At 64.9% G+C, this 12266-nt stretch overlaps 2 protein-coding genes across 2 annotated transcripts; both read left to right on the plus strand.

Annotated features, from left to right (window-relative positions):
* Window positions 1-234: 234 nt before the first annotated feature.
* On the plus strand, window positions 235-3610 carry LOC134433788 (transcription factor p65-like). Its single transcript, XM_063182495.1, is given in 5 exon segments — window positions 235-502; window positions 1111-1191; window positions 1685-1765; window positions 2179-2507; window positions 2510-3610. Coding segments are annotated over 5 exon segments (987 nt in total). The 5' UTR covers window positions 235-249; the 3' UTR covers window positions 2753-3610.
* A 242-nt stretch (window positions 3611-3852) lies between these two features.
* Window positions 3853-8681, plus strand: DRAP1 (DR1 associated protein 1). The gene is made up of 7 exons (XM_063182496.1): window positions 3853-3965; window positions 4403-4475; window positions 4792-4885; window positions 5869-5988; window positions 6906-6993; window positions 7723-7805; window positions 8412-8681. Exons 1-7 carry the CDS (start codon window positions 3924-3926, stop codon window positions 8539-8541), a joined length of 630 nt encoding a protein of 209 aa, XP_063038566.1. The 5' UTR covers window positions 3853-3923; the 3' UTR covers window positions 8542-8681.
* The last annotated feature ends 3585 nt before the right edge of the window (window positions 8682-12266 follow it).

Consider the following 12266-nt stretch of genomic DNA (forward strand, 5'->3'; position numbering starts at 1 on the left):
AGGCCTCGTTCACGCAGGCCCGTCCCTGTCCCCATGCCCTGTCACTGTCGCTGTCCCCATGCCCCATCAGTGTCCCCATTGGTGTCCCCACACCCTGTCAGTGTCCCCACACCCTGTCAGTGTCCCCAGGGTGTCCCCAACACGTCCCCATCCCCACAGTGAACATCGAGGTGCGTTTCTGGGCTGAGGGCCCAGACAGGCCTCGTTCGCTCAGGCCCGTCCCTGTCCCCGTCCCCATGCCCTGTCCCCATGCCCTGTCAGTGTCCCCATTGTGTCCCCATCCCCTCAGAGGACATCGAGGTGCGTTTCTGGGCCGAGGGCTGGGAGGCCAAGGGCTCCTTCGCGCAGGCCGACGTTCACCGCCAGGTCGCCATCGTGTTCCGCACGCCGCCGTTCCGGGACCCCGCGCTGCGCGCCCCGGTCACCGTGCGCATGGAGCTGCAGCGGCCCTCGGACCGCCAGCGCAGCGCCCCCGTGGACTTCCGATACCTGCCCCACCAGGGTGGGCTTGGGTGGGGGGGATACGGGGGTCTGTGGGGGGCTGTGGGGTCATTTTGTGGATTTGGGGGTGATTTGGAATATTCCAGATCCCAGGAGCTGCAGTTCCCATTGATTTCCCGTTCCTGCCCCACCAGGGTGGGCTTGGGCAGGGGTCTGAGGGGGTCTAGGGGCGGTTATGGGGTCATTTTGTGGGTCTGGGGGTCTCTGGGGTCCCCTTTGTGACATTCCTGGGTCCCTTAGGGACATTCCTGCGTCCCTGGATCCCATTGATTCCCATTCCCACTGCAGCTCCCAGTGATTCCCATTCCCATTGCAGTCCCCATTGATTTCCCGTTCCTGCCCCATCAGGGTGGGCTTGGGCAGGGGTCTGAGGGGGTCTAGGGGCGGTTATGGGGTCATTTTGTGGGTCTGGGGATCTCTGGGGTCCCTTTGTGACATTCCCAGGTCCCTGGATCCCATTGATTCCCATTCCCACTGCAGCTCCCATTGATTTCCTGTTCCTGCCCCACCAGGGTGGGCTTGGGAGGGGTCTGGGGGCTCCCAGGGGGTCCCAGGCAGGTGACGGCCCTAACTGGGGTCTGACTGGTGTCCCTGGTGTCCCTGGTGCAGGGGACCTGCAGTGCATCGAGGAGAAGCGCAAGAGGACGCGGGAAACGTTCCGCTCCTTCATCCAGCGCAGCCCCCTGCCCGGTGGGGGCTTTGGGGGGCTTGGGGGGGATTTGGGGGGATTATTGGGGTCCCTGGGGGGTTCTGGAGGGGGAGTTGGGGGTTTCTGGGGGAGATTTGGGGGGATTATTGGGGTCCTTGGGGGGTTATTTGAGTCCTTGGGGATATTATTGAGGTCCCTGGGGGGGCTTTGGGGTGGGTCTGGGGGGGGGGATTTGGGGTCCCTGGGAGGATTTGGGGGGATTGTTGGGGTTCCTTGCGGGGCTTTGGGTGAATTATTGGGGTCCTTGGGGGGATTTGGGGGAAATTGAGGTGCCTGGGGTGGGGGGGGCTTCGGGGAGATTTGGGGTCCCTTGGGAGGTTTGGCGGGGGGGACTTTGGGGGAATTATTGGGGTCCCTAGGGGGGTCTTGGGAGGGATTTTGGGGTCCTGGGGGGAATCTGGGGGGATTTGGGGTCCCTGGGAGGTTTTGGGGTTCCCGGGGGGGGTCCCTGACCCCCATTTCTCCCTCCCCCAGCCCCCAGCGAGTCGCGCCCCCCCCGGCGCCTGGCGGTGCCATCGAGACCCCCCCAGAACACCCAGAACGCCCCCAGTGCCGGTGAGCGGGGACTGGGAGGGACTGGGAGGGAACTGGGGGGGACTGGGAGGGAACTGGGAGGGACTGGGAGGGAACTGGGGGGACTGGAATGGACTGGGGGGGACTGGGATGGAACTGGGAGGGAACTGGGAGGGAACTGGAGGGACTGGGGGGAACTGGGAGGGACTGGGAGGGAACTGGGGGGACTGGAATGGACTGGGAGGGAACTGGGAGGGACTGGGGGGAACTGGGAGGGAAGTGTGGACTGGGATGGACTGGGAGGGACTGGGGGGAAAATGGGGGGGTGGGAGGAAAGGAGGGAATTGGGGAGGGGGAAATTGGGGGGTAAATGGGGCTGGGGGCGATTTTGGGGGTACAATGCGGGAATTGGGGGGGGGTCGAGCCTCCCCCTCACCCTCCCCTCCCCCCCCCAGCTCCCTCCTTCTCCTTCGGGGGGCTCCTGGGGGCGCCGCCCCCCCCCGAGGCCGAGCCTTTGTCGGAGGCGCTGCTGCAGCTGCAATTTGAGGAGGGGTCCCCCCAAATCCCCGACATTGGGGGGGGGGTCCAGCAGCGCTGCCGCCCCCTCCCCCCAGTTGGATTTCGGGGGCCCTTTTGGGGGACACCCCCTTCCCCCCCGCTGGACCCCCTGAACCCCTCGGAGCTCCAGCGCCTGTTGGGACCCCCCGAGCCCCCCTCCAATTTCGGGGACCCCTCCCCGGATGATTTTGGGGCGGGGGGTTTCGGAGCTGCCGCCCCCCGCTCAGGATTTTGGGGGGGGGTCCCCCCATGCTGCTGTCGTACCCCGAGGCCATCGCGCGCCTCGTGCAGGGGGCGCCCCCCGAAATGGGGCTGGGGGCGGAGCTGGGGGCGGGGCCCCAGCAGAGGGCGGGGGCCGGGGGCGGGGCTGGGGCTGGGGGCGGGGCTCGGGGGGGGGAGGGGGAGGACTCGCTGCCCTCGCTGGGCGAGCTCGACTTCAGCGCCTTCCTCAGCCAGTTCCCATCGTCGTGACTGGGACGGACTGGGACAAACTGGGAGGGACCGGGATGGGCTTTGGTGGCTACTGGGAGGGACTGGGAGCCACTGGGATGGACTGGGACAGGGCTTTGGGGTGGCTTGAGGGTTACTGGGAGTTACTGGGAGGGACTGGGAGCCACTGGAAGGGTCTAGGGGGGCTTTGGGGGGGTTTGGGGGTTACTGGGAGCCACTGGGACAGGCTGGGATGGACTGTGGGAGGCTACTGGGGCCTACTGGGGAGTTCAGGGCCTACTGGGAGGGTCTGAGGCCTTACTGGGAGCTACTGGGAGGCTTTTAGGGGTTACTGGGACTTATTGGGAGTTACTGGGAGTTACTGGGATGGACTGAGAGGGCGCCTGGGAGGGTTCAGGAGCTACTGGGGGGCACTGGGAGGCTCTGAGGCTTTACTGGGAGTTACTGGGAGGCTTCTGATGTTTACTGGGACTTACTGGGAAGCTTTTAGGGGTTACTGGGAGGCTGCTGGGGAGCATTGAGGGCTACTGGGTCTTAGCGGGAGTCGCTGGGAGCTCTGTGCGGTTACTGGGACACAACTGGGAGTCACTGGGAATTCCATGCGGTTACTGGGAGCTACTGGGAGGACATCGAGTGCCTACTGGGGTTACTGGGAGGACACCGAGTGCCTACTGGGTTTACTGGGAGACTACCAAGGTGCCTTTTTGGGGGGGTCCCCGCTTCGCCCCGCCCCCCGGGGCACAGCAGCCAATGGGAACGTGCCTGCCCCTCCCTCCTTGCCTTAGCCCCGCCCCCTGGAAGTGCCTTTGGGGGAGGGGAAAGCCCCGCCCCTTCCCCACCCCAATAAACGGTCCAAGGCCCGTCTGCGTTTGATTGACAGCTGATGAGCGTGGTTTGTACACAAAGGGGAGTGGTTATCGAGGGAGGGGGCGTGGTTTTTGGAGGGGCGTGGCTTTATTTGCAGGGGCCTGTCCATTTTGGCTCTGCCTCCGGCGGGGCGGGGCTTTGGAGGGAAGGGGCGTGGCCTCGTCCCGGAAGGGGCGGGGCGGGGCGCGCCGGGGAGGCCGCGGCGGAGCCGAGCGGGGCCGGGGCCGGGCCGGGAGCGGCCGGAGCGGGGCCGGGAGCGGCGGGAGCGGGGCCGGGCGGGAGCGGCCGGGATCCCCCGGGAGCCCCCGGGGCCAGCGAGGCGGCCATGCCGAGCAAGAAGAAGAAATACAACGCGCGCTTCCCGCCGGTACCGGCTCTGAGAGGGAGACGAGGCCACCATGACAGCCTAGGGGGAGGCGGGAATCGGGGGTTACCATGGCAACGGGCAGGGCGGGGAAACGGGGGTTGCCGTGGCAACGGGCGGGGCGGGGGGTCAGGTCACCATGGCAACGAGGGTGGGTCGTGAGGGTCACCATGGGAACCGTGGGGGGGCGGGGCAAGGCTGAGGGTGGGCGGGGTTTGGGCGGGCGGGGGCGGGGGTGTTGGGAGAGGTGGGGGCGTGGCCAAAGGGGTGGGCGGGGCTCTCCATGTGAGGGTGGGATGCTCCAGGTGAGTGCTCAGGTGAGGCTGGGGCTCTCCAGGTGAGCGCTCAGGTGTGGGCGGGGCTCTCCAGGTGAAGGCGGGGGTCAGGTGAGGCTGGGGCTCTCCAGGTGAGCGCTCAGGTGAGGGCGGGGCTCTGTGCAGGCGCGGATCAAGAAGATCATGCAGACGGACGAGGAGATCGGGAAGGTGGCGGCCGCCGTGCCCGTCATCATCTGTATCCTCTGGCACACCTGGGCACACCTGTGACCCCTCCCTGCACACCTGGGCACGCCTGGGACCCCGCCCTGCTCACCTGGGACCCTGCCTTGCTCACCTGTGTCCCTGGGGGGTGTCCCCTGTGTAGCTGGGGGTGTTAACTGCACACCTGGGGGGTGTTACCTGCACATCTGTGTGTCTGTCCCCGCACACTTGACCATCCCTGCACACCTGTCTGTCTGTCCTGCACACCTGGGGGGTGTTAGCTGTGTTCCTGGGGGTGTTACCTGCCCACCTGTCCGTCCGTCCGTCCGTCCTTACCTGTGCGCTCCCAGCGCGGGCCCTGGAGCTGTTCCTGGAGTCGCTGCTGCGCAAGGCGTGTCACGTGACCCAGTCCCGCAACGCCAAGACCATGACGACGTCACACCTGTGAGTGCCACGCCTGTCCTTACCTGTCCCCAGGTGTTCTTACCTGTCCCACACCTGTGAGTGCCACGCCTGTCCTTACCTGTCCCCAGGTGTCCTTACCTGTCCCACACCTGTGAGTGCCACACCTGTCCTTTCCTGTCCCCAGGTGTTCTTACCTGTCCCACACCTGTGAGTGCCACACCTGTCCTTACCTGTCCCCAGGTGTTCTTACCTGTCCCACACCTGTGAGTGCCACACCTGTCCTTACCTGTCCCCAGGTGTCCTTACCTGTCCCACACCTGTGAGTGCCTCACCTGTCCTTACCTGTCCCCAGGCATCCTTACCTGTCCCACACCTGTGAGTGCCACACCTGTCCTTACCTGTCCCACACCTGTGAGTGCCACACCTGTCCTTACCTGTCCCCAGGCGTCCTTACCTGTCCCACACCTGTGAGTGCCTCACCTGTCCTTACCTGTCCCCAGGTGTCCTTACCTGTCCCACACCTGCGAGTGCCTCACCTGTCCTTACCTGTCCCACACCTGCGAGTGCCTCACCTGTCCTTACCTGTCCCCAGGTATCTCCAGGTGTCCCTCACCTGTGAGTGCCTCAGGTGTTCTCAGGTGTCCCCTACTGTCCCTCACCTGTCCCCACCTGTCTCTCACCTGTCTCTCACCTGTCCCCACCTGTCTGGCACACCTGGAGCATCCCTGGGAGTTGGGGAAGGGTCCCTGACACACCTGAGGCCCCTTTTGGGCGGGCGTGGCTGTCTCAGATGTGTTGGGCGTGGCCGGGTGGGTGTGGCCTATCCCAGGTGTTTTGGGTGTGGCCGGGTGGGTGTGGCCTATCCCAGGTGTTTTGGGTGTGGCCGGGTGGGTGTGGCTTCTCCAGATGCACTGGGCGTGGCCGGGCGGGCTGTGGGTGGGGCCAGGCAGGTTCGGGCGTGGCGGGGCAGGTGTGGGCGGGAGCGGGCTGTCGGTGGGCGTGGTCTGAGGCCCCGCCCACAGGAAGCAGTGCATCGAGCTGGAGCAGCAGTTCGACTTCCTCAAGGACCTGGTGGCCGCCGTGCCCGACATGCAGGGGGACGGCGACGACGGGCACGGCGACGGGGACAGGGCGCCCCGCAGGTGGGTACACCTGGGCACACCTGGGGATACCTGGGGCACAGCCCTGGGCACACCTGGGGCACACCTGGGCACACCCCAACACATGGGACACACCTGGGCACACCTGGGGCACACCTGGGCACACCCCAACACATGGGGCACACCTGGGGCACACCTGGGGCACACCTGGGGCACACCTGGGCACACCTGGGACACACCTGGGCACACCCCAACACATGGGACACACCTGGGCACACCTGGGACACACCTGGGGCACACCTGGGACACACCTGGGGCACACCTGGGGCACACCTGGGACACACCTGGACACACCTGGGACACACCTGGGACACACCCCAACACCTGGGGACAGCCCTGGGATACCCCCACGGTGACGGGGACACGGGGCCCCGCAGGTGGGTACACCTGGGCACACCTTGGGACACCTGGGGTACACCTGACATACACCTGGGGTACTGTGGGGACACCTGGGCAACCTGGGGACACGCCTGGGGACACCTGGGATACACCTGGGGACACTGCTGGGTACCTGGGGACCCCCTCTGATACCTTGGGGGACACCTGGGGACATCTTGGGGTCACCTTGGGGACGCTTCTGGACACCTTGGGGACACTTGTGGGGTAGTTGGGGGACACCCTGCGACATTTGGGGACACCTGGGGATGCCTGGGGAGAGTCTTGGGGCACCTGGGGGGGCTTTTGGACACCTGAGGGACCCCCCAGGTTCCTCTGGGACCCACCTGGGAGACCCTCGCCACACCTGAGGCCCCTGAGGGGGATTTGGGGCAGTTTTGGGGTCCCTGAGGGGGATTTGGGGTCAGGGGCGTCCCTAATGAGGAGGGGTCTCTAATGAGAGGGGGCTAGGCGTCTCTAATTGGGGGGGGGGTCTCTAATTGGGGGGGGGGGGTCTGTTGCAGGGGGCGCCGCCCCGGCAGTGGCCGCAAGAACGGGGGTCCCGGGGCCAAGGGGACCCCGAAACAGTCGGGGACAGACTCGGAGCAGGAGGTGGGGAGGGGTCCTGGGGAATTTGGGGGGGGATTTGGGGGGTCCTGGGGGAGAACTGGGGATCCTGCAGGGGTTTTGGGGGGTTTTGGGGGGTCCCGGGGCCAAAGGGACCCCAAAACAGTCTGGGACAGACTTGGGGGCAGGACTGAGGGGAGGTTTGAGGGGCATTTGGGGGGTCCTGGGGAAATTTTGGGGGGCCTGGGGGAATTTGAGGGGTCCCGGGGGGGACCTGGGGGAGTTTTGGGGGTCCTGGGGGGGGGTCCCGGGGGGATTTGGGGTTTCTGGGATCCTCTGGGGGGGTTTTGGGGGGTCCCAGGGGAGTTTTGGGGTGTCCCTGGGGGGAATTTGGGGGGGTCTCGGGGGGCTTTGAGGGGAGATTTTGGGGGATTCCAGGGGGGATTGGGGGGGGGGGGATTTGGAGGTCCTGGGGGGCATTCAGGGGGTCCCGGGGGGGGATTTGGGGGGTCCTGGGGTGGAATTAAGGGGTCCTGCAGGGGATTTGGGGTTTCTGGGTTCCGTGTGGGAGGAATTTGGGGGTCCCGGGGGGAATTTGGTATTTCTGGGTCCCTTCTGGGGAGGTTTTGGGGGGATTTGGGGGTCCCGAGGGGGATTTGGGGGGATCCCGGGGGGAATTTGGTATTTCTGGTTCATTCCGGGGGTGTTTTGGGGGTCCTCTGGGATTTGGGGGTCAGATTTTGGGGAGGGGTCCCCTCACTGTGCCCCCCCCAGGAGGACTCTGAGGACAGCGACAGCGATGGGGACGAGGAGACCCCGGCCCCGCCCCCGGCCCCGCCCCCGCTCACCTTCACCAGGTGCGGTTTGGGCTTTTTGGGGGGCTTTGGGCTTTTTGGGGGCTTTGGGTTTTTTGGGGGGCTTTGGGGTTTTTTGGGTTTTTTTTTTTTTTTTTTTGGGAGGATTTGGTGGGTTTTTGGAAGAGTTTAGGGTTTTTTGGGTTTTTTTTTTTTTTTGGTTATTTGGGGTTTTTTGGGGGGTAGGTGGGAGTTTTTTTGGGGGGATTTGGGGGTTTTTTGGGGGGAATTTGAGGGTTTTTGGTGGGGGGAGTTGGGTTTTTTTGGGGGGCATTTGGGGTTTTTTGGGGTTTTTTTGGAGTTTTTTTGGGGTTTCTTTTTGGGGGGTTTTAATGGGGGATTTGAGGTTTTTTGGGGGAGTTTGGGTTTTTTTGGAGGAGATTTAGTGGTTGTTTGGAGTTTTTTTGGGGGGGTTTGGGGTTTTTTCGGGTTTTTTTTTTGTGGTTTTTGGGGGGGAATTTGTGTTTTTTGGGGGTTTTTTTTATTTGTTTTTTGGGGGGGGGGTTGGGGGATGTGGGGGTTTTTTTTGTGTTTTTTTGGGTTTTTTTTGGGGAGGATTTTGGGTTTTTTTGCCGTTTTTCCCCCCTCACTTTCCCCTTCCCCCCACAGCCCCGGGGTCCCCTTCGCCCCCCTGGGCCCCCCCTCCCTCCCTGGGGGTCTCCCTGGGGGGCTCCCCCCGGCCCCCGGCCCCCCCCGCGCCCGCCACGAGGAGGAGGAGGATGAAGATTACGACTCCTAGCGCCCCCCCCCCCCGTTTTTACCGATTTCTCCAGAATTTCCCCCAATCCGGGCTCGGGCCTGGCCCCAGTTTGGAGGGGCTGGGGGGCACTGGGACCCCCCCGGACGCAGCCGGGACCCCTTTTTGGGGGTGGGGGGCTCGGGGGGGGGGGGTCGGGGGGTGATTTTGGGGCTCTTTGGGGGCTTTTGCTGAGTCGGGGGTTTTGTATCGGCTCAATAAAGTTCCTGTTTCCAGATGGACCCCCCCCAAAAAAAACACCAAAGCTGGGACCCCCCCCCAAAAAAAACCCCCAACAAACGGGGAACCCCCCCCAAAAAATCCCTGGGACCCCAAAAAATCCCTGGGACCCCAAAAACTCTGGGACCCCAAAACTCTGGGACCCCAAAACTCTGAATTTTCTCCTAAAAATACCCGGGACTACCCCCAAAAAAACTCTGGGACCCCCTCCCCCAAAAAAAACTGTGGAATCCCCCCCCCAAATAATCCTGGGACCCCAAAATCTCTTGAGTTTTTCCCTTAAAAAATTCTGGGACCCCACCCCAAATAAATCCCTCGGACCCCCCCCCCTTCCCCCCCAAAAAAAACCCTGGGACCCCCCCCAAAAAAACCCTGAGACCCCAAAAACTCTGGGACCCCCAGATCTTGGGACCCCCCCCCTCAAAATAAAGCCCTGAGACCCCAACAACCCTGGGACCCCACCCCAAAATAAAACCCTGAGACCCTCCCCAAAAAAACCCTGGGACCCCAAAACTTAGGAATTTTCTCCTAAAAATTTCTGGGACCCCTTCCCAAATTACTGAGACCCCCCCCCCAAAAAAAATTCCGCTGAATTCCCGGGACCCCTCCCCAAATTCCCATTTCCGTTTTCGCCACCAGGGGGCGTCAGAGCCCCCACGGGACCCTATGGGGGATTTTTGGGGCGTTCCGAGCGGATTTTGGGGTTTTTGGGGGGGGGGTTCGGGAGGGTTTTGGGGGGTTTGAGGATTTTGGGGGGCTGTAGGGGTTTATAGGGGGGTCTTTGGGGTCTGTAGAGGATTTTGGGGTTTTTTGGGGGGGTGATTGATGGGATTTTGGGGGCCTGTAAGGGTTTATAGGGGGGTCTCGGGGGTCTCTAGAGGATTTTGGGGTTTTTTGGGGGGTTTTGGGTATTTATAGGGGGGTCTCGGGGGTCTGTAGAGGATTTTGGGGTTTTTTTGGGGGGGGTTGGGTATTTATAGGGGGGTCTTGCAGGTCTGTAGATGATTTTGGGGTTTTTTGGGGGGGGTTTGGGTATTTATAGGGGGGTCTCGGGGGTCTCTAGAGGATTTTGGGGTTTTTTGGGGGGGTTTTGGGTATTTATAGGGGGGTCTCGCAGGTCTGTAGAGGATTTTGGGGTTTTTTGGGGGGGTTTTGGGGTTCTTGGGGTCTCCGTGGGGGTGTAGGACCCTAAAATGGGGGGGGTCAGAGGGGTCTGGGGGGGTCAATGAGACCCCAGGGCCCTAAAGGAGCCTTGAAGGGATTTTGGGGGGTCTGGGGGGGTTTGGGGGGTCTGTAGGGACTCGGGGGGGTTTATGGGGGCTGGGGGCGTTTATAGGGGCTCAGGGGGCCCTGTAGGGGTTTGGGGGCTTCTATAGGCGGCCCCCTGAATGTGGGGGGGGGTCCCTAAATGCGGGGAAGGGTCTCGGGGGGGTCCCGATCCTTTTGGGGGCTCCCTAAATGTGGGGGGGGTCTTGGGGGACACCAACAGGTGTGGGGGGGGGGTCCCTAAATGTGGAGGGGGGGGGTCCCGGGGGGTCCCGATCCTTTTGGGGGCTCCCTAAATGTAGGGGAGGGGTCCCTAAATGTGAGGAGGGGTCCCTAAATGTGGGTGTGGTCTCGGGGGGTCCCGGCGGGTCCCGGGGGGCTCCTAATTGTGGGAGGGGTCTCGGGGGGTCCCGGGGTGTCTCGGGGGGTCCGGGGTTCCCTAATTATGGGGAGGGGTCTCGGGGGGTCCCGGGGTGTCCCGGGGTGTCCCGGGGGGTCCCTCATTGTGGGGAGGGGTCTCGGGGTGTCCCGGGGTGTCCCGGGGGGTCCCTCATTGTGGGGAGGGGTCTCGGGGGTCCCGGGGTGTCTCGGGGGGTCCGGGGTTCCCTAATTATGGGGAGGGGTCTCGGGGGGTCCCGGGGTGTCCCGGGGTGTCTCGGGGGGTCCCTAATTATGGGGAGGGGTCTCGGGGGGTCTCGGCGGGTCCCGGGGTGTCCCGGGGGGTCCCTCATTGTGGGGAGGGGTCCCGGGGGGTCCCGGGGGGTCCCTCATTATGGGGAGGGGTCCCGGGGGTCCCGGGGGGTCCCGGGGGGTCCCTCATTATGGGGAGGGGTCCCGGGGGGTCCCGGGGGGTCCCTCATTATGGGGAGGGGTCCCGGGGGGTCCCGGGGGGTCCCTCATTGTGGGGAGGGGTCCCGGTGGGTCCCTCATTATGGGGGGGGGTCCCGGGGGGTCCCTCATTATGGGGAGGGGTCCCGGGGGTCCCGGGGTGTCCCGGGGGGTCCCTCATTATGGGGAGGGGTCCCGGGGGTCTCGGGGGGTCCCGGGGGGTCCCTCATTATGGGGAGGGGTCCCGGGGGGTCTCTCATTGTGGGGAGGGGTCCCGGGGGGTCTCTCATTGTGGGGAGGGGTCCCGGGGGGTCCCGGGGGGTCCCTCATTGTGGGGAGGGGTCCCGGGGGGTCCCTCATTATGGGGAGGGGTCCCGGGGGTCCCGGGGGGTCCCTCATTGTGGGGAGGGGTCCCGGGGGGTCCCTCATTATGGGGAGGGGTCCCGGGGGTTCCGGGGGGTCCCGGGGGTCTCTCATTATGGGGGGGGGTCCCGGGGGGGTCTCTCATTGTGGGGAGGGGTCCCGGGGGGTCCCTCATTATGGGGGGGGGTCCCGGGGGGTCCCTCATTGTGGGGAGGGGTCCCGGGGGGTCCCTCATTGTGGGGAGGGGTCCCGGGGGTCCCGGGGGTCCCGCGCAGCCCCCGCGGGGCGGGCGGGGGGAGCGGAGGCGCCCGGACCCCCCCGCGGCGCTGGAATTTCCCCCCCCGTTAATCCCGGCGGCACCAAAGGCGGCGAATCGGCCTCGTTGTGTAACGGGGGAGCGCGGCGGGCACGGACCGACCGACGGACGGACGGACGGACGGACGGAGCGGGAGAGCAGGTGCGACAGACGGACAGGGGGACGGGGCGACAGGGACAGCGGGGACGGACGGACGGACCGACGGACGGACGGAGCGGGAGAGCAGGTGCGACAGACGGACAGGGGGACGGGGCGACAGGGACAGGGACAGAGGGACGGACGGACGGAGCGGGAGAGCAGGTGCGACAGATGGACAGGGACAGGGACAGCGGGACCGACGGACAGACGGACAGCGACGGGAGAGCAGGTGGGACACGGGGACACAGGCACAGACGGACAGACGGACAGGGACAGAGACAGGGGGACAGACAGAGGGACGGGGAGACGGGGGGACAGGGACAGGGGACAGACAGACAGGGGGACAGGGACAGTGCCAGGAGAGCAGGTGGGACATGGGGACAGCGGGACAGACGGACAGGGGGACAGGGACAACTGGGGGACCTCTGGCACAGGGGGACAGGGACAGACGGACAGGGACAGGGGGAGAGGGACAATTGGGGGACCCCCGGGACGGGGGGACAGGTGGGGTCTGGGACAGATGGGGACAATGGGGGGACCTCGGGGTGGGGGTGGCACCTGGAGGACAGCGGGGGAC

Source organism: Melospiza melodia, unplaced genomic scaffold (assembly GCF_035770615.1).
Source record: "Melospiza melodia melodia isolate bMelMel2 unplaced genomic scaffold, bMelMel2.pri scaffold_264, whole genome shotgun sequence".
Taxonomy (NCBI): Eukaryota; Metazoa; Chordata; class Aves; order Passeriformes; family Passerellidae; genus Melospiza; species Melospiza melodia.

Bases quoted from the DNA above. Each gene is read 5' to 3' on its own strand.
- DRAP1 (XM_063182496.1), top strand. From the start codon at position 3,924: ATGCCGAGCAAGAAGAAGAAATACAACGCGCGCTTCCCGCCG. The intron at 4,886-5,868 runs GTGAGTGCCACG...CCCCGCCCACAG, and splicing joins ACCATGACGACGTCACACCT to GAAGCAGTGCATCGAGCTGG. The intron at 5,989-6,905 runs GTGGGTACACCT...GGTCTGTTGCAG, and splicing joins GGGGACAGGGCGCCCCGCAG to GGGGCGCCGCCCCGGCAGTG.